At 37.1% G+C, this 14011-nt stretch overlaps 2 protein-coding genes across 6 annotated transcripts in view; both read right to left on the minus strand.

Annotated features, from left to right (window-relative positions):
• The window catches only part of loxl2a (lysyl oxidase-like 2a), a 34999-nt gene extending 29227 nt beyond the window's left edge, over positions 1–5772 (minus strand). The window contains exons 1-2 of the mRNA XM_028447555.1: positions 5676–5772; positions 3751–4056 (exon numbers count right to left, since the gene is read on the minus strand). Coding sequence (XP_028303356.1) covers positions 3751–4033 — 283 coding nt within the window. The 5' untranslated portion in view covers positions 4034–4056; positions 5676–5772. The remainder of the gene's footprint in view (positions 1–3750; positions 4057–5675) is intronic.
• A 946-nt stretch (positions 5773–6718) lies between these two features.
• Positions 6719–14011, minus strand: part of tacc1 (transforming, acidic coiled-coil containing protein 1) — a 32593-nt gene continuing 25300 nt past the window's right edge. For all 5 annotated transcript variants that reach the window (XM_028446165.1, XM_028446166.1, XM_028446167.1 and 2 more), the window contains 8 exons: positions 12248–12312; positions 11855–11968; positions 11684–11760; positions 11537–11580; positions 10069–10232; positions 9876–9982; positions 9664–9784; positions 6719–7924 (listed from right to left, as the gene is read on the minus strand). In XM_028446165.1, coding sequence (XP_028301966.1) covers positions 7859–7924; positions 9664–9784; positions 9876–9982; positions 10069–10232; positions 11537–11580; positions 11684–11760; positions 11855–11968; positions 12248–12312 — 758 coding nt within the window. In that variant the 3' untranslated portion in view covers positions 6719–7858. The remainder of the gene's footprint in view (positions 7925–9663; positions 9785–9875; positions 9983–10068; positions 10233–11536; positions 11581–11683; positions 11761–11854; positions 11969–12247; positions 12313–14011) is intronic.

Genomic DNA, 14011 nt, shown 5'->3' on the forward strand with positions numbered 1-14011 from the left:
TGTCACCGACTGTCGGCCAAAACACCCACAGTGACTGGATGTCACTTCGTGATTTTGGAAGGAAGGAAGGATTTAGACATTTTGTGTTTACCCAACAGGTCAGTCAAATCTGGTTTAACAAATGGGAGCCAAGGATGTAATTATGTCACTGGGAATGAACGGATGTAGTTCGTTTTGTCTTGTGGATACGTCTTTGATTAAAACCATGTGGTTTTGGCTTTACTCAGTGTTACAGGATTGTTTACGGTTACTACTTTTGTTCCACAAATTTAAAAATTTAAATAAACTTCTTATTTTCTTATCTTTAAAACAATATTCTTTGTAGCCGCAAAACAAAGAAAAATACATGTTTCAGGAATGTGGTAAACAATCCAAAATCCAAACACCATGTGGTGCCAAAACCTGCTTTTCTACACAAATATGTATCAAATGCCTTCTTGTGGAATTGTATAGCGTGGAAAATGACATGTCTGGGTTGCGTAAATTTACAGATGTAATTCCTGGAAATTGGTTTTAAGATTTTCACTACTGCGATAACGTAACCTCAGGTGCTGGAGGTTTTTTTTTTTTTCTGTCTCCATTATTTGAGTGATATATATGTTCAACAATCAGAATTGCCGAGAACCGCCTTCCTGGGCTGCTGGCCGATCAGAGATGTTACAGGACACACGCTTGTATGCGCTACAGTGAGTCTCTTTAATTTTTTTGGTTCCATTCTGAGTACGCTAACAACTACACTAGGGCCCTATGAAATCCATGTTAATGGAATCACGGAATCGAACAATGTAAACAAAATCTACCATTGAACGCGGAAATGAACAGAATCGGATTTAAACGGCGTCACCGTGAGGGAAAGGACGTTTTTTTTTTAAATAGGGAAATGTCCTTCCCATTCTCATCCTGGCCACTTCAAACACCATCTAAACCCTGTCTAACCTGGCAAAAAAAACTACACAAATCATCCCTGAATCCTTAACCAAAGCAGACCAGTGCCTGTTTAACTTTAACATGTCTGTAAAGCTCCGTTCGTTTCTCATGTGGCGCTGCTGCGCTACGTGACAACATGACTCAGCTTTAATCAGCTTCGCCTGCTCAGCGCGTTTCAACATCTCATCAGAGCTACAGAAGATTAGGTCACTGCAGTGTAGAGCATGGACTTAGATTCAGTTCCAGTCTGTTGTCTGCTCGGTCAATTTACAGTAAGTATTCTCTTGGACATACAGTAACTCCATTGACTTCTGCCTTTTGCTTAGAATCTTGAGGTGTCAGCATGCTCGGAACCAGCAGAACACACTGCTTCACCTCTGAACATAATGCTTTGACCTTATAGTTCTGCTTTCACTCATCATGTAACAGTGAGATATAACTATCCTACAGAAAGTCAGCATATTTCAACCAGATGCAAACAGACGGTCAGCATATTTCAACATACTGTACCTCTAACTGTAAATCACTTGAGCTACAGACAGGAACAGAAATGACATCTCCTTTTTAGGACTGGATATCCGGTCCCTTCAGGGTATAAACCACTGTGTCTTTCCAGGTTCAGGAGGATTTGACACTAGCGACCTTGTAAGCAAGCATCGAAGAATCCTCACTGATACCTGTATCTTGTGTGTCCATCAAATTTTTATTAAAACTGTTATATATTATACTGATATACTATCAATAATCTCTCCTGTTTCTCAATCCAATTCTAGATCAAAATAACTCGGTTAGATACACACGAGAAAGCTAACAGGCCCCGCCCCTATCCCGGGCTGGAGCGCCGTCCTTTTTACAGTGTATGGTCTAGAGGAGTAGAGGATGTAATTGGTGACTTTTCTGTTTGAAAAGTAATTACTGCTGCTTGATTTACATTATGTTTGATTTGTAATTGTTACACTAGAACTCTGTGGTGCATGTGTTGTTTGTGTGTGCGGGCCGCAACCTCTGTTTGTGTGCTGTAAGTGACACTGTGTTGTTGCTGCTGCGAGAATCTGGTGTGTGCACATAGAGAGAGAGAAGCGCAGCAGTAATATGTTTTTAACAGACCATGTTATATTACTGTGATGTTGCTGTCGGACGTTAGCTTGTTAGCTCCTCTGAGGGAGGGACTTTGGAAAGTTTGGAGGCAGGGCAAGAGAGCAGTGGGGAGGGAGGAGGGGAAAGATCTGAGAGTTGCAGACTGCACCTTTAATGATAACTTCTGATACTGTCAAATATTCTAGCCCCGAGTGGTGAAAAAACACTTCTTACACGTGATGTGTCTTGCACTTTTATTTTTGCTCAACCAATACGGTCTGGAATGATGTCATCAGGATAATTTAAATTAGGTTAATTTAAATTAAGTTGATCAAAACTATGCTGCTCTTGTACATTTTTATATGACATGAATAATTAAAAAAGAGCAGTCAGAATAATCCGTGTCAGTACAACTAATATTTACCTTTTCATTGTGTCTTACTCATTATTTTAAACATAGATTTTTGTTTAATTATAGTTTTCTTTTTTATTGGTATTTATTTTGTTTCCTCACAGTACAACTTATATCTTCCTTTTAATTGTATCTTACTTTATTTTTCTCATCCAGTTTTGTTTAATTATTAGTATTTAGTTTCCTCGCAGGAGTTACAGGAACTAATATTTTCTGAAAATAATTATTAATTTTTTTTCCCAGAAAAAATTGATGTGGAAAACAGAATTTGGTTAAAAAAAAAAAAAAAGAAGAAGAAAAAATGCATATGCATTTAAATGTCTAAAATATTTTTAAAAATCATAAATCGAGACGAAATCGCAATATCTGTCAGAAAAATCGCAATTAGGTTTTTTGTCAAAATCGTGCAGCCCTAATTAGGAAGTAAATTAGTTTCCTTCTATGGCGAATGACTGCATGTGGTTGGTCAAGTAGGGTCACATTAGTTCTTAACAAGTGACAACAAATTAATTGGCAGCTGTAATGTTTCGAAATGTAGGATTCTCATCAGCATTTGGGCTGATTGAATAAGTCTACCTCTAATAAAAAGCAATGGTAGTTGGCATAAAATGGTGGACAGGGACCAACTTGTCTCTTTAACAAGAATTTCCATGGAACAAATTAAACTATTTAGGAACAAAATGTTTCTAATAAATACATGATCATCCTGCAACCCTCACAGTAAAACATAATACAAGGACATTAGGTTGAACTTAAACTTTAATGAAACTCTGCTGCTCCGTCCTGTGGGGTTCATTAAGGATTAGTGTTAGGCAGGGGCGGAAATAGAAAAAATTAAATGAGGTGGCAAGAGGGGGGTAGGGATTTTTTAGAGGTGGCAACATAAAGCAGACGTACATAAAGCATACTGAATTATAGGGCTGGGTATCGCCAGGTACATCGCATTGCGATATATCACAATATTTATTGCCCGCGATAATCAATATATCCACCAGGACTTATTTCCACGTTCTAGGAATTACAAATTGCAATCCTTTGCTCTCTTTTTTTTGTGTATTACTGCCGAACTGCCGACATGCTAAGCTAACCGTGCCTCCGTGTCCGTGAGTGTTGTTCTCCTGTAGCAGAGGCATGCGCACGCAGGCACATGCTCACATGCAGCTTCAGGGCTTTCAATTGCGTCTTTCTTATCCATTTACACGTATGATTTACACCGCAACTAACACGAAAGCGCTACTGTTTACCTTCCTATTTAGAAGCGTTGACAGATGAGGAATCATCTGCTAAATATAAAACACTGAACAACAAACATGTTTTAGTGGCGTTTTTCTCACCTTCCCCTCTTCCATACTTGGCTGAAGGCAACCAGGACTCTGCATCCAAAAAGCCCAGCTCTCTACACACCACATGGGCAGCGTAGATGGAGAAGTCATCGTCACAAACGGTTCCCCACTCGCCGTTGTAGAAAACTTCAACCCGGCCTTCGTAGTGCTTCCGCTTCCCTCCAGCTAGCCGCAGCTGGATTACAGGTTTACCAGAGTCTGACTGGGCATTGGACAGCAGCCACATGCACATCAGTGAGGAGAGTAGACAGTAGATCCAGATTGGGCACAACATTATGCAGGAAAATGATGAATGATCTACAAGAATAAATAACATAGTTTTAATGACATTGTAATAATCTGTAGAAATTGTATCTTTAAAAAAAAAACAGTATAATTTAGTTTTCCAAAGAAAAGTGAGATTAATTATTTGTCCAAAAACTAACAGAGTGTCATTTGTGTCTATGTTTTATCTATTGTAGTGGTTCTCAAACTTGGGTACAAGGACCCCCAGAAGACCCTGAGCCATAGTTTGGGTATTCATATTGTATCATGATAGTGTATAACTACAAATGGGGACAAATGCACCAATAAAATAAACATACTTTATATGTACAGTATATGGATACTGGACATGACACACTGTTGTATCACTGTGAAGTGCATTGGCTGCCTCAATTAGAATTTTTTTTTAAATAATTGTGCACATATTTTGTTCATTGGTAATACATTAAACACATTTTATATTAAATACAAGACTGGTATGGTACTTTTTAGGTTAATTTGTACTTTAAAGATCAAAATTTACATTGAAACGTTACTTGAAAGAACAGATCATTACTATGGCATTTAGTGCTACAAATGGCAGTAAAGTGTGTTTAATTGACTTGAGGATTAGGAGAGGTAACCGTTTGAGGTAGTTAAAATTCTCCTATAAGGGGTCCCTGGATCCAAAAAGATTGAGAACCTCTGGTCTAAGAGACAGAGTGGACTGTGCATTACCAGTTAGGTTTGTTATTTTTTACTCCTACAGACTGGCTACTTGCCCCTTTTCAACCACAACTTTGGAATTATCTTATAGCGGCAAAAAAAGGACTATATGTAAAAGTTTAGATCTGAAGTGGAATGAGGAGTCTTCTCCTTTTCTGTGTGAAATGAATGCCAAATGTAGACTCATTTGTTATCTAATCTGTGCCTCACAGCCTGCAACCTGATGTTCAGAAGGAAAGCTTTCTGCAATATTTCATCGTAAAAATCCATGAACGTGTCAACAGTGGGACAAAAAGCCCAGGGGAAGGAATGTTCCTAGTGTAAAGGGTAGGGAGGAGAACAGTGAAAGTAAGAAGATATTTCAAAGTATGGAAGGAGAGGGAGAGGGATGGGGTGTTTTCTAACATTACGTCATAGAGGCAGGCAGAAATGGTGGGGGGCTATGGGAGATCAAAACATCTGGTGAAGCACTCCAGGAGAGGAATACAACAGCAGGAGAAAGTTTTTGTCCCAGAAATCAAAGAAGCTAAACTGAGAACATTGTCAACAATTTTGAAATTGTCCACCAGAGTTTACAGAGATCTTCTGCGGGTGGAAATACATCCATTCAACCACTACTAAGGAACTATTCAATTAACCTAACAGTGTTCATACATTCCTGATTTCTAAGTTAAAAATGAAAAAAAAACAAAAACAAAAAAACAAACATATGGCTATGGTGCTGATGTATCTAAAAAAAAGCACAAACTTAACTATGAAGACTTTTCTTCCGTGTTGACAAAATAAAACAAACGTGAGGTAAAGTCATTGATTCGAAATTGACCCAACATGTGACTGTAATTTGCTAATTACTGTTAAAAATCAAATAAAAAAGTGGACAGTATGAAAACAAAACTACGCTATAAATCAGATAGTCGGTCTGCTATGACTTCTCAGAGTGAACTTACAGGTAAAGTGTGGTAGAGAGAAGCCGGTCCCTCAGAGTCCAGCTGCAGCAGAGGATGAGGTCCAGCCTGTCCGTCTCTGTGCTTTAGTAGTCCCGCCTCATTCCTCTACTCTCTGCACAGCTGGCACGAGCTCCCGTCCCACTACTCACCATCCAATCAGAGAGACCCTCAGCATCCTGGACCCGCCCCTCAGTCATTCATCACCAGGGTTACGCAAACAAACCAATGGCGCTTCAGGAAGCGCTTCAGCCACACACGTTTTCCTTATAAATGTGACCTGGCAACGACTTTGTGTGTTAGCAACGCACTCCATGAGCCCACCTGACAGTGTTTAAACTGAGGGTACTGAAACCTAGCCTCACCTGAGGGACCCAGCATGGACATTTAACTGGCTACATGTATCTCCTATTTCCAAAACAACTAAAAACAAACCTAAGTAGAATCTAGACCAAACACTGGTGGATTACGTTGCTTTCTCACGGCTAGAAAGTAGGAGGTTCGTCCCCTGATGGTCAGAATTCTGATTCAGTAAGTTATATTTATATATCTATTTATCATCACCACCATTATCACTATCTATCTATCTATCTATCTATCTATCTATCTATCTATCTATCTAATTATCTATCTATCTATCTATCTATCTATCTATCTATCTATCTATCTATCTATCTATCTATCTATCTATCTATCTATCTATCTATCTATCTATCATCATTTGTCATTTATTTCACCTAAATGTTAGATTAGGGATATTAATTCAGGTCATCCTCAAAATAGTATCATTTGTTCCTTTTCTCATTTTAGATATTTTCTGAAAATCCATTTGTTTTGTTTTTTTTAATTAGACTGTTCACAGGCAAAATCTAAAACAAGATGAATAATGGTTGGAATATAGTCATAAACATGTAATAAAAACAGATGAGTATATATTTTTGACAAAATATAAACAAAAATGTGTTTTCGTCTCGAATGTCTGCCATGCAAGTATCTCCTCTTGTGATCTATACAATTTGTAAGTGCAAAAGAAGAATGATACAACGTTATTTTAACATTTTTTATTCAGGAATGCACAAAATATAGCCATCGTACAATCTAGCCATTTACAACTCTGTTATTTTACCAACAACAGCAATAACATAGTACAAGTTTGGGTTTTTTCTTTTACTTTGAATTACAAAACATACATATTTTACGATAGGAATGGACCTGCATTACTGTAAAAATCATGTTTTGATCCCCATTAACACATCCACAAGACAAAGGTTCACAGAGTTCATGTTAATGTAACATTTGGCAACTGCTTGTGCTGTAGAATGAGGTCTTAAACACAAATATATATAAATATGTTCATCTTTGACTATAAATGTCCTGCTAATGGTTCTTGAGCATAATTAATTATTGATGTTAGCCAAGCAGATACTGTCAGTGTCAATTAATGGAATCTGCTGCTCAACCACAGTGTTAATTACAGATAGAGCATTTATTTTAAACTGTAAACCTACTGTGCTTTTGTTAAAATCTATGAACTGACATATTGTGCAATTCTCTTCACCAAGACACAGTGGGAACAGGTGCATGACAGCAAATAACCCTTTGTATTTTGTTTTATAAGCAAAACTGGCTATAAGAAAGGCACAGGAAATATTCAGGCTCACAATATAACTTATTTATACATATTTACATGGCAACTGGTGACTTCCTTTGACACATCATGACACACGCTTCAGAAATACACAGTCTACTTTATAACATCCCATCATCATCTAAAAAATCTGTGACGAAATCAATTGTTAAATTGTTTTTCCTTAAATGTTCATCATCAACATTACCCAAGGATTAAGGAGTGGTGTACTGTTAAAACTTAATACATCTATATTAGAATTATTTATAGACACTCAATATTATTGTCTGTGCTTTCATTTTTTTTAAATATAGTATTATGTTCCCTTAGTTCCTGCTCTGAAAATACTATTTATGTGCACCTGCAAATGTCACCATATCATACACACATTTTTTATTTTATTTTTTTTGCATTTCTGTATTTCACCAAAACCACTGGTGTCAAGAAAGACTGTCTGATAAAGCAGCATCGGGCCAAAATAGAGCTTTGCATAAAAGCTAGAAGTGACTCAACAAAAACTACACTTGGGTGACTATAAATATATAGACAGATTTCTGTTTCATTCTGTTCCCATTTTGGCAATTAGTTCATCACAGATCTTGGTGAGCTCCTCGATCTCCTGATTCTGTGACATTAAAGAGAGAAGACAAGGTGTGATGGTGAAGCAGATGAACACAACTTGGTATGAGAAGATTGTTTCAACTTAATTCATACTCATTCTTTAGTAAAAAAAATAATCAAATCAACCCGGCACTGCTCCCCACTGTTGGGATAATGCAATAGTGACTAGCTTTCATTATCTTTATTGAAGATCTGTGCTAAGAAGGTGAAACTGAGATTGTACATCATAAATATAGCAGCATATAAACAGTTAATAAACAAAAAAGAAAAGATAGGTACGGAAGCCCTAAAATGCTTTCACACATATGTTTCCCTCCATTTTCCGTGATAACGACTTAATTTTCTCGAGATCTCGAGATAACGAGACTTTCTTTTCCCGTGATAACGGGACAGTTATCTTGAGATCTCGAGATAACAAAACAATAGTGTAGTATGATAAATGATTGCAGGAAACATCATTCAGAGAAACAATGTCAGAGGATCAGCAGCATCTAGATCACCGCATCAGGAGAGGAAAAACACTTTGATGATTTTTTATTTAAATATTACAATATTTCTTTTAATAGATTCTACAAAAACACAGGAAAACCCTGAAAACAACAGATAATCTTCATTGGGTGTTCTTATATATACTACGGGAAATAAATAAAAATTAAAAAAAAACACTGGTGATTTTTAATTATAATTTATAAGTAGATTTTTAGTCAGTTTTGCATAATTTCTTTCAATAGCTTCTACAAAAAACCCAAGAGAAACCTGGAAACCACAGATAATCTGTATTGGGTGTTTTTATATATACTACAGGGCTGTGGGGTTAGCTCATACTGGGATTAACCTTAGACACATTGATACCAAATATGCTCCTGTTCCTCTGACATTGTTAAACTGAATGATGTTTGCTGCTATGATTTATCATACTACACTATTGTTTCGTTATCTCGAGATCTCGAGATAATTATCCCGTTATCATGGGAAAACAAAGTCTCGTTATCTCGAGGAAATTAAGTGTAAATGTATGAAAAGCATGGCCCTTTAGGGATTTCCGTAGGATAGGAGCAAATAGCATACACACATTTAATCCCTTAATACAGTGGTGTCTAAACTACGGACCACGGGACAAATGCCGCCCAACGTCCATTGTTAATTGACCCACAGAGAAGATTAGATAAAATATAACAAGTAATGACCCAAACATAAAATGTGTTTTTACTAAACTTGCTGATTGCAACACTAGGCTGAGCTATATATATATATACGTATATATATATATATATATATATGAGGAAGGTTCTGATTGGACCAGGGTTGATCTTCACCAAATTTGTTTCACCCACAGAGACCAGTGAACGCAAGCTGCGAAGGTGCGAACATAAGGGCCATGGAATAAAACTGCCACAGGCCCAGAAGCATGAGAATGGTAGAGAGAGAGAGTCACAGACTTTAATGATGTATGTGATTTGGATTGTCTGTGTCTGTGTTAGACCTAAGATATAAACTGTAATTTTTTATTGCTATGATCAATGAGCATAAGTGCTGTTGATGTACACAGTGACAGGAAAGTGTTTCTAAGTGTTTTGTTGATGGTGTGCCCCAGAATAGATGTATAGATGCTTGATGCATAGAAGTAGGAGAAGTCTGAAACTTAGTAACCCAGAGAGGTTGTTTTACTACAGCCTGTTTATTCTCTCAAAGTAAAAAAAAAAAATTGCTTTTCATTAATGGTAATTTTTGCAGTCATCGTACCTTTTGAAGAACAGCTCTTTCGAGGGACTCCACTTTCATTTGCTCCATTCTCAGACTTGCGTTCAGGGCAACACCTTCAGCATTTGCCTTGGAACGCACCTGAGCAATTTCTTCATTTGCCCTGTTAGAGAAATGCAAAGAACACATCGAAACCAAGATTTAAAGTATGGCTGATCCGACAATCCTAGAGCTATAACTAACTGCTTGCTTACTTTTCCAGCTTCTCCTCTGCATGGACTTTCAGGGTTTGATACCGCTGCTCTTCCTGTTTGATTCTCATCAGATAGTCTTGTGCACACTTCTTTAAGACTTCCTCATTCTGGGGAGATCAGGGTGAAACATATTTACCAATGTGGCTATCATTCAAAGGTGGTTAACGCAGTTTCCCACAAGACTTATACTGACCTTTTTGAAACCTTCCAAGACTCCCTTCATGTTTTCATATCTTCTGAATAGATCCGCAAAGGAGCGCTCCACTGAGTTAAGGTCGGCCATGGCCTGATCCCTCTCTAGTGTCAGCTGTCTGACTGACTTACTATGAGAGAGGTTTTTCTGCTGCTGCTCATCCTCTGTGAGCACAGGAATCATCATACAATGAATACTGTGCTTCTTCAGTGGCACATGACTGTTAAATGCAGCACTGACATGCAGTTTGTGTGTTTTATTTACTGTCAAGAAACTCAAACATCCATGCATGAGACTATGTCTGGGTCAACATCTCTGTAAACTATTAAAAGAAGAGAGTCTAGACAATTCTGTTCCAGCTCTTTGCAAAACCTGCCATATAATATTAATGAAAAATATACATTACAAACATCTGTTTTTTGGACTGTGGCAGGAAAACTGGCACAGTCCAGAGGACGCTTGCAACAACTTTTGGTAAAGCAAGACATTTCCAAATGAAACCAAAGAACAAAAGCAGCCACGACCCCAAGTAAATGTGGTCTGGGTGAAACAGGACTGAATTACGTTGTCATTATATGGATCTTGTTGGTTTTTTTTCTTTCTCATTATTAATTTTATATTTTGATAAGCGCATTGATATGACTTTGTTGTAATTTGCGCTATACAAATAAAATTGATGTCAATTGATGAGGCTAGGATGTCAATCAGTTTGCAAAGTATCCCTGAAAGTCAGCGAGTCTTCTCTTATTCTCCAAGTTTCTCCCTCTCTCATATAACATCTCATATATAAGATAATATATAGATTCATGATGATTATTTCAGTATTTTTCCAATGTGTTTCTGATAGACCCTGAAACTCTACATGTTTGGTTTGCACACAACACATGTTCACATGACCTCAAGGTCAGCAGCAGAGGGAAGTTAAGCTTCTCTGTTTATCACTAAATTGTAATAACTATGTGTGGTTATACTGTTTGACAGACAGATAGCGATAGACACAGACAGAGGCAGACATGGATAGAGATGCAGAGAGAATAGAGAGAGACACAGACATGGAGGAACACAGACGTCTTCCTCTGACCACCTGCGTGTGGGCTTAGTCTACTGAACTTGAATAAACCTCATTAAAATGATATTACTCTTCTTGTCCATGGAGCTGTTCAATTAAAGGACATAGAGAAAACCTTACAGGTTTATTTCTTAACCTGACTGCAGGATTGAGAGGCATGTGGATACACACAATTGTATTTGAATAAAGAATACAAAAATTGTTGTTGTTTTTTTTAAGTAAACAAAGTAACCAAATATTGAATTATGCTATCTTTAAACCCCAGCACACTTGTTTGTTTAGGTGTAAAAAAAAAATAAAAAATACATCAAAACTTTGATAACAGATGCTGCAGTGTTTCTGCAGCTGTTCAACACAAAAGTGAATACAACAAATAGCCACCAGAGGGCAGCTACTTACCAATCATCTGTGCAACAGTTTTCTCATACTCTGCTACTATTTTCCTGCCAGGGTGGAAATGGTAAATAGTATTTGTTCATTTTTATTTTGCTTAACAAATTGTTATTTGTATAGCTATTGCAAATAAAGCAAATAGGTACAGGTTACCTCATTTCAAGAACTTCTGTTCGGCTCTCCTCGTATTTTGTCTTCCACTCATTAACTTCAATTTCTTTTGTGATAATCTGTTTTGATAAATTTGTACAAATTTATTATTATCATTATAGTAATACCCTAGAAAAAAAACCCATTTTAGGCCATTGTGTTGTTAATCTGTACCTCCTCTCTGATGAGGGTCAGCACTGCTGCCTTGTCCATCTCACTCAGATGGATGTTATCCTGCAGGGTCTCACTGCTGGTCAGTTTTGTAGGTTGTAAGACAGATACCTCACTCTGAGGGGAATAACAGACACATGAGAATCTAGTCTTGAGCTTTTTTGTGTAGATATTCAAATTGTGTTTTACTGCAGTGATGGTTCTGGGAAAACACACAAGTGTGGCTCAGACAAATACTTCAAATAGTGGAAAAAAAGAAAATCCAGGCCACATGCCTAATTTCTGTGATCTATAAAATATATTTTTTTTTATGAATTAAAGGCACATTTTGGCCAAACTATCCAGCCTAGCTATGTTAGACAAATTCAATTTTGAAAGTGCTTACAGTTTACTTACTTTATCCATTTTCAGACTAGACTTGTTCTTTTCTTCCAGCTTATACATATCAATGGTCTCTGGCCCTGTAAAACAGTATTTGAGTTAAAATGCAGAGGTCAGATTCTGCATGATAAGCCTCATTTAAGAACCTCAATAATGCAATTCAGCTTTCCACTTTATCCTGAACATACTGTACATGTAGTAGTCTGATGATTCAAACTCAGCTAACTAAAGCGTACAAAGTCGGAGATGACACAATTATCAACCAAAAGTTGTACTCTTCCACTACTAATGCAAGTGTGTCCCCAAAAACCCTGCAATTTCTGGTTATTCAAGGTTTGAAAGTTGTGCCAAAACAATGGGGGATGTTCATATTGTGAACATCCACAGAAATACCCCAATATGGTGGAAATTTAATGTGGGGTGACATCAAATCATAGGTAACGCGATAAAAAAATGATGTCAAGCGATTTGTTGTCATCTGTGTCTGGCAAAGAAACAGGAATCCCTGTAAGAATTAAAAAAAAAAACATTGAATATCCAAAGCACTAAATACCAGAAATGTGATGCATTGTGGGATTTGAATGCACATGCACAAAACTTGAACTTTTGTGAAGTGTAAGTTACATGACCATTTGTCAACAAACTGATTGTGATGGAGTTAAAAAAAATAAATAAAGAATAAACTTGAGACCGGAGTTTCAACATTTGACATTTGATTGTGAATAAATCCTACCATTTTTCAGAAGAAATACCATTGATTTATTGATGTGTGAGGCCTACACTAGGTTATAAGAAGATGTTAGTTATTGTATCCAGCGGCTCTAACACACAAGCACAAATAATCATTTTCATCTCTGTCACTGTATATGTAGTCCAACATAGTTTAAGAATGCAGGGGGAAAAACACAACAGTGTACTAAGAGCTGTGAGACTGTGATGCAGAGATGCTAACCACTGGACCACTGAACCAAGATATCTAAACTCCAAAATATCTTGAATACATGTATAATGCCAAAGATACCTGTAAACACTTTGCTCACAAATTGGTGGCTTACTGATTTTTATTTTTTATTTTTTTTAACTAAAACTATGGTTAGAACAGTCAGGCTCCTTGTTTGTAAAACCAGCTAACATTTAGAAGCCGGCTCTTTTTTATTTTGGAATAAGGCTGAAAAAAAGAAGCCCCTGAAAAGACATATTTAGTAGAAATGTGTATCACATTTTGAGTTGCTCTAAGCTCAATGCAAAATGGAATTGTTAAAGATGTTGGGAATTGCAAAATAATATGCACCGCTGACCTGCAGTGCTGGATCAAAAATTAGGAAATCCCTGATTTAGAGTGTTATAAATCTCAGTTCACTCAGTTCAATTGTGTAACAACGTTACTAATATTAGGTTGTTTGTGTCAGACAGAATTATTCTTTCATTCTCGACACTGATTTGAGGCCGTTCAGTGCAAAATTTGCCGACTCACACTTATTTTAGGCTAGCTAGTTAACCCACCTAATTTTTGTGGTCACGACCGATTGAATGAGTTTTGTAGTTTGATAAAAAAAAAAAAAAAAGAAAATACATTTAAAAATTTTTTTTACAAAATTGCTTTCGTAAGAAATTTTCACTCCCATCACTCGCAGTAACCACCGGATCTTGGGGGACCGAGCCTTCGCCATCACTGCCCCCACCCATTGGAACTCACTCCCACTGCCCATGAGAAACTCGGACTAACTACTAAACTTCAAATCATTACTCTAAACCCACCTGTCCAAACTGGCTTTTCCA

Source organism: Gouania willdenowi, chromosome 5 (assembly GCF_900634775.1).
Source record: "Gouania willdenowi chromosome 5, fGouWil2.1, whole genome shotgun sequence".
NCBI classification, from domain to species: domain Eukaryota; kingdom Metazoa; phylum Chordata; class Actinopteri; order Blenniiformes; family Gobiesocidae; genus Gouania; species Gouania willdenowi.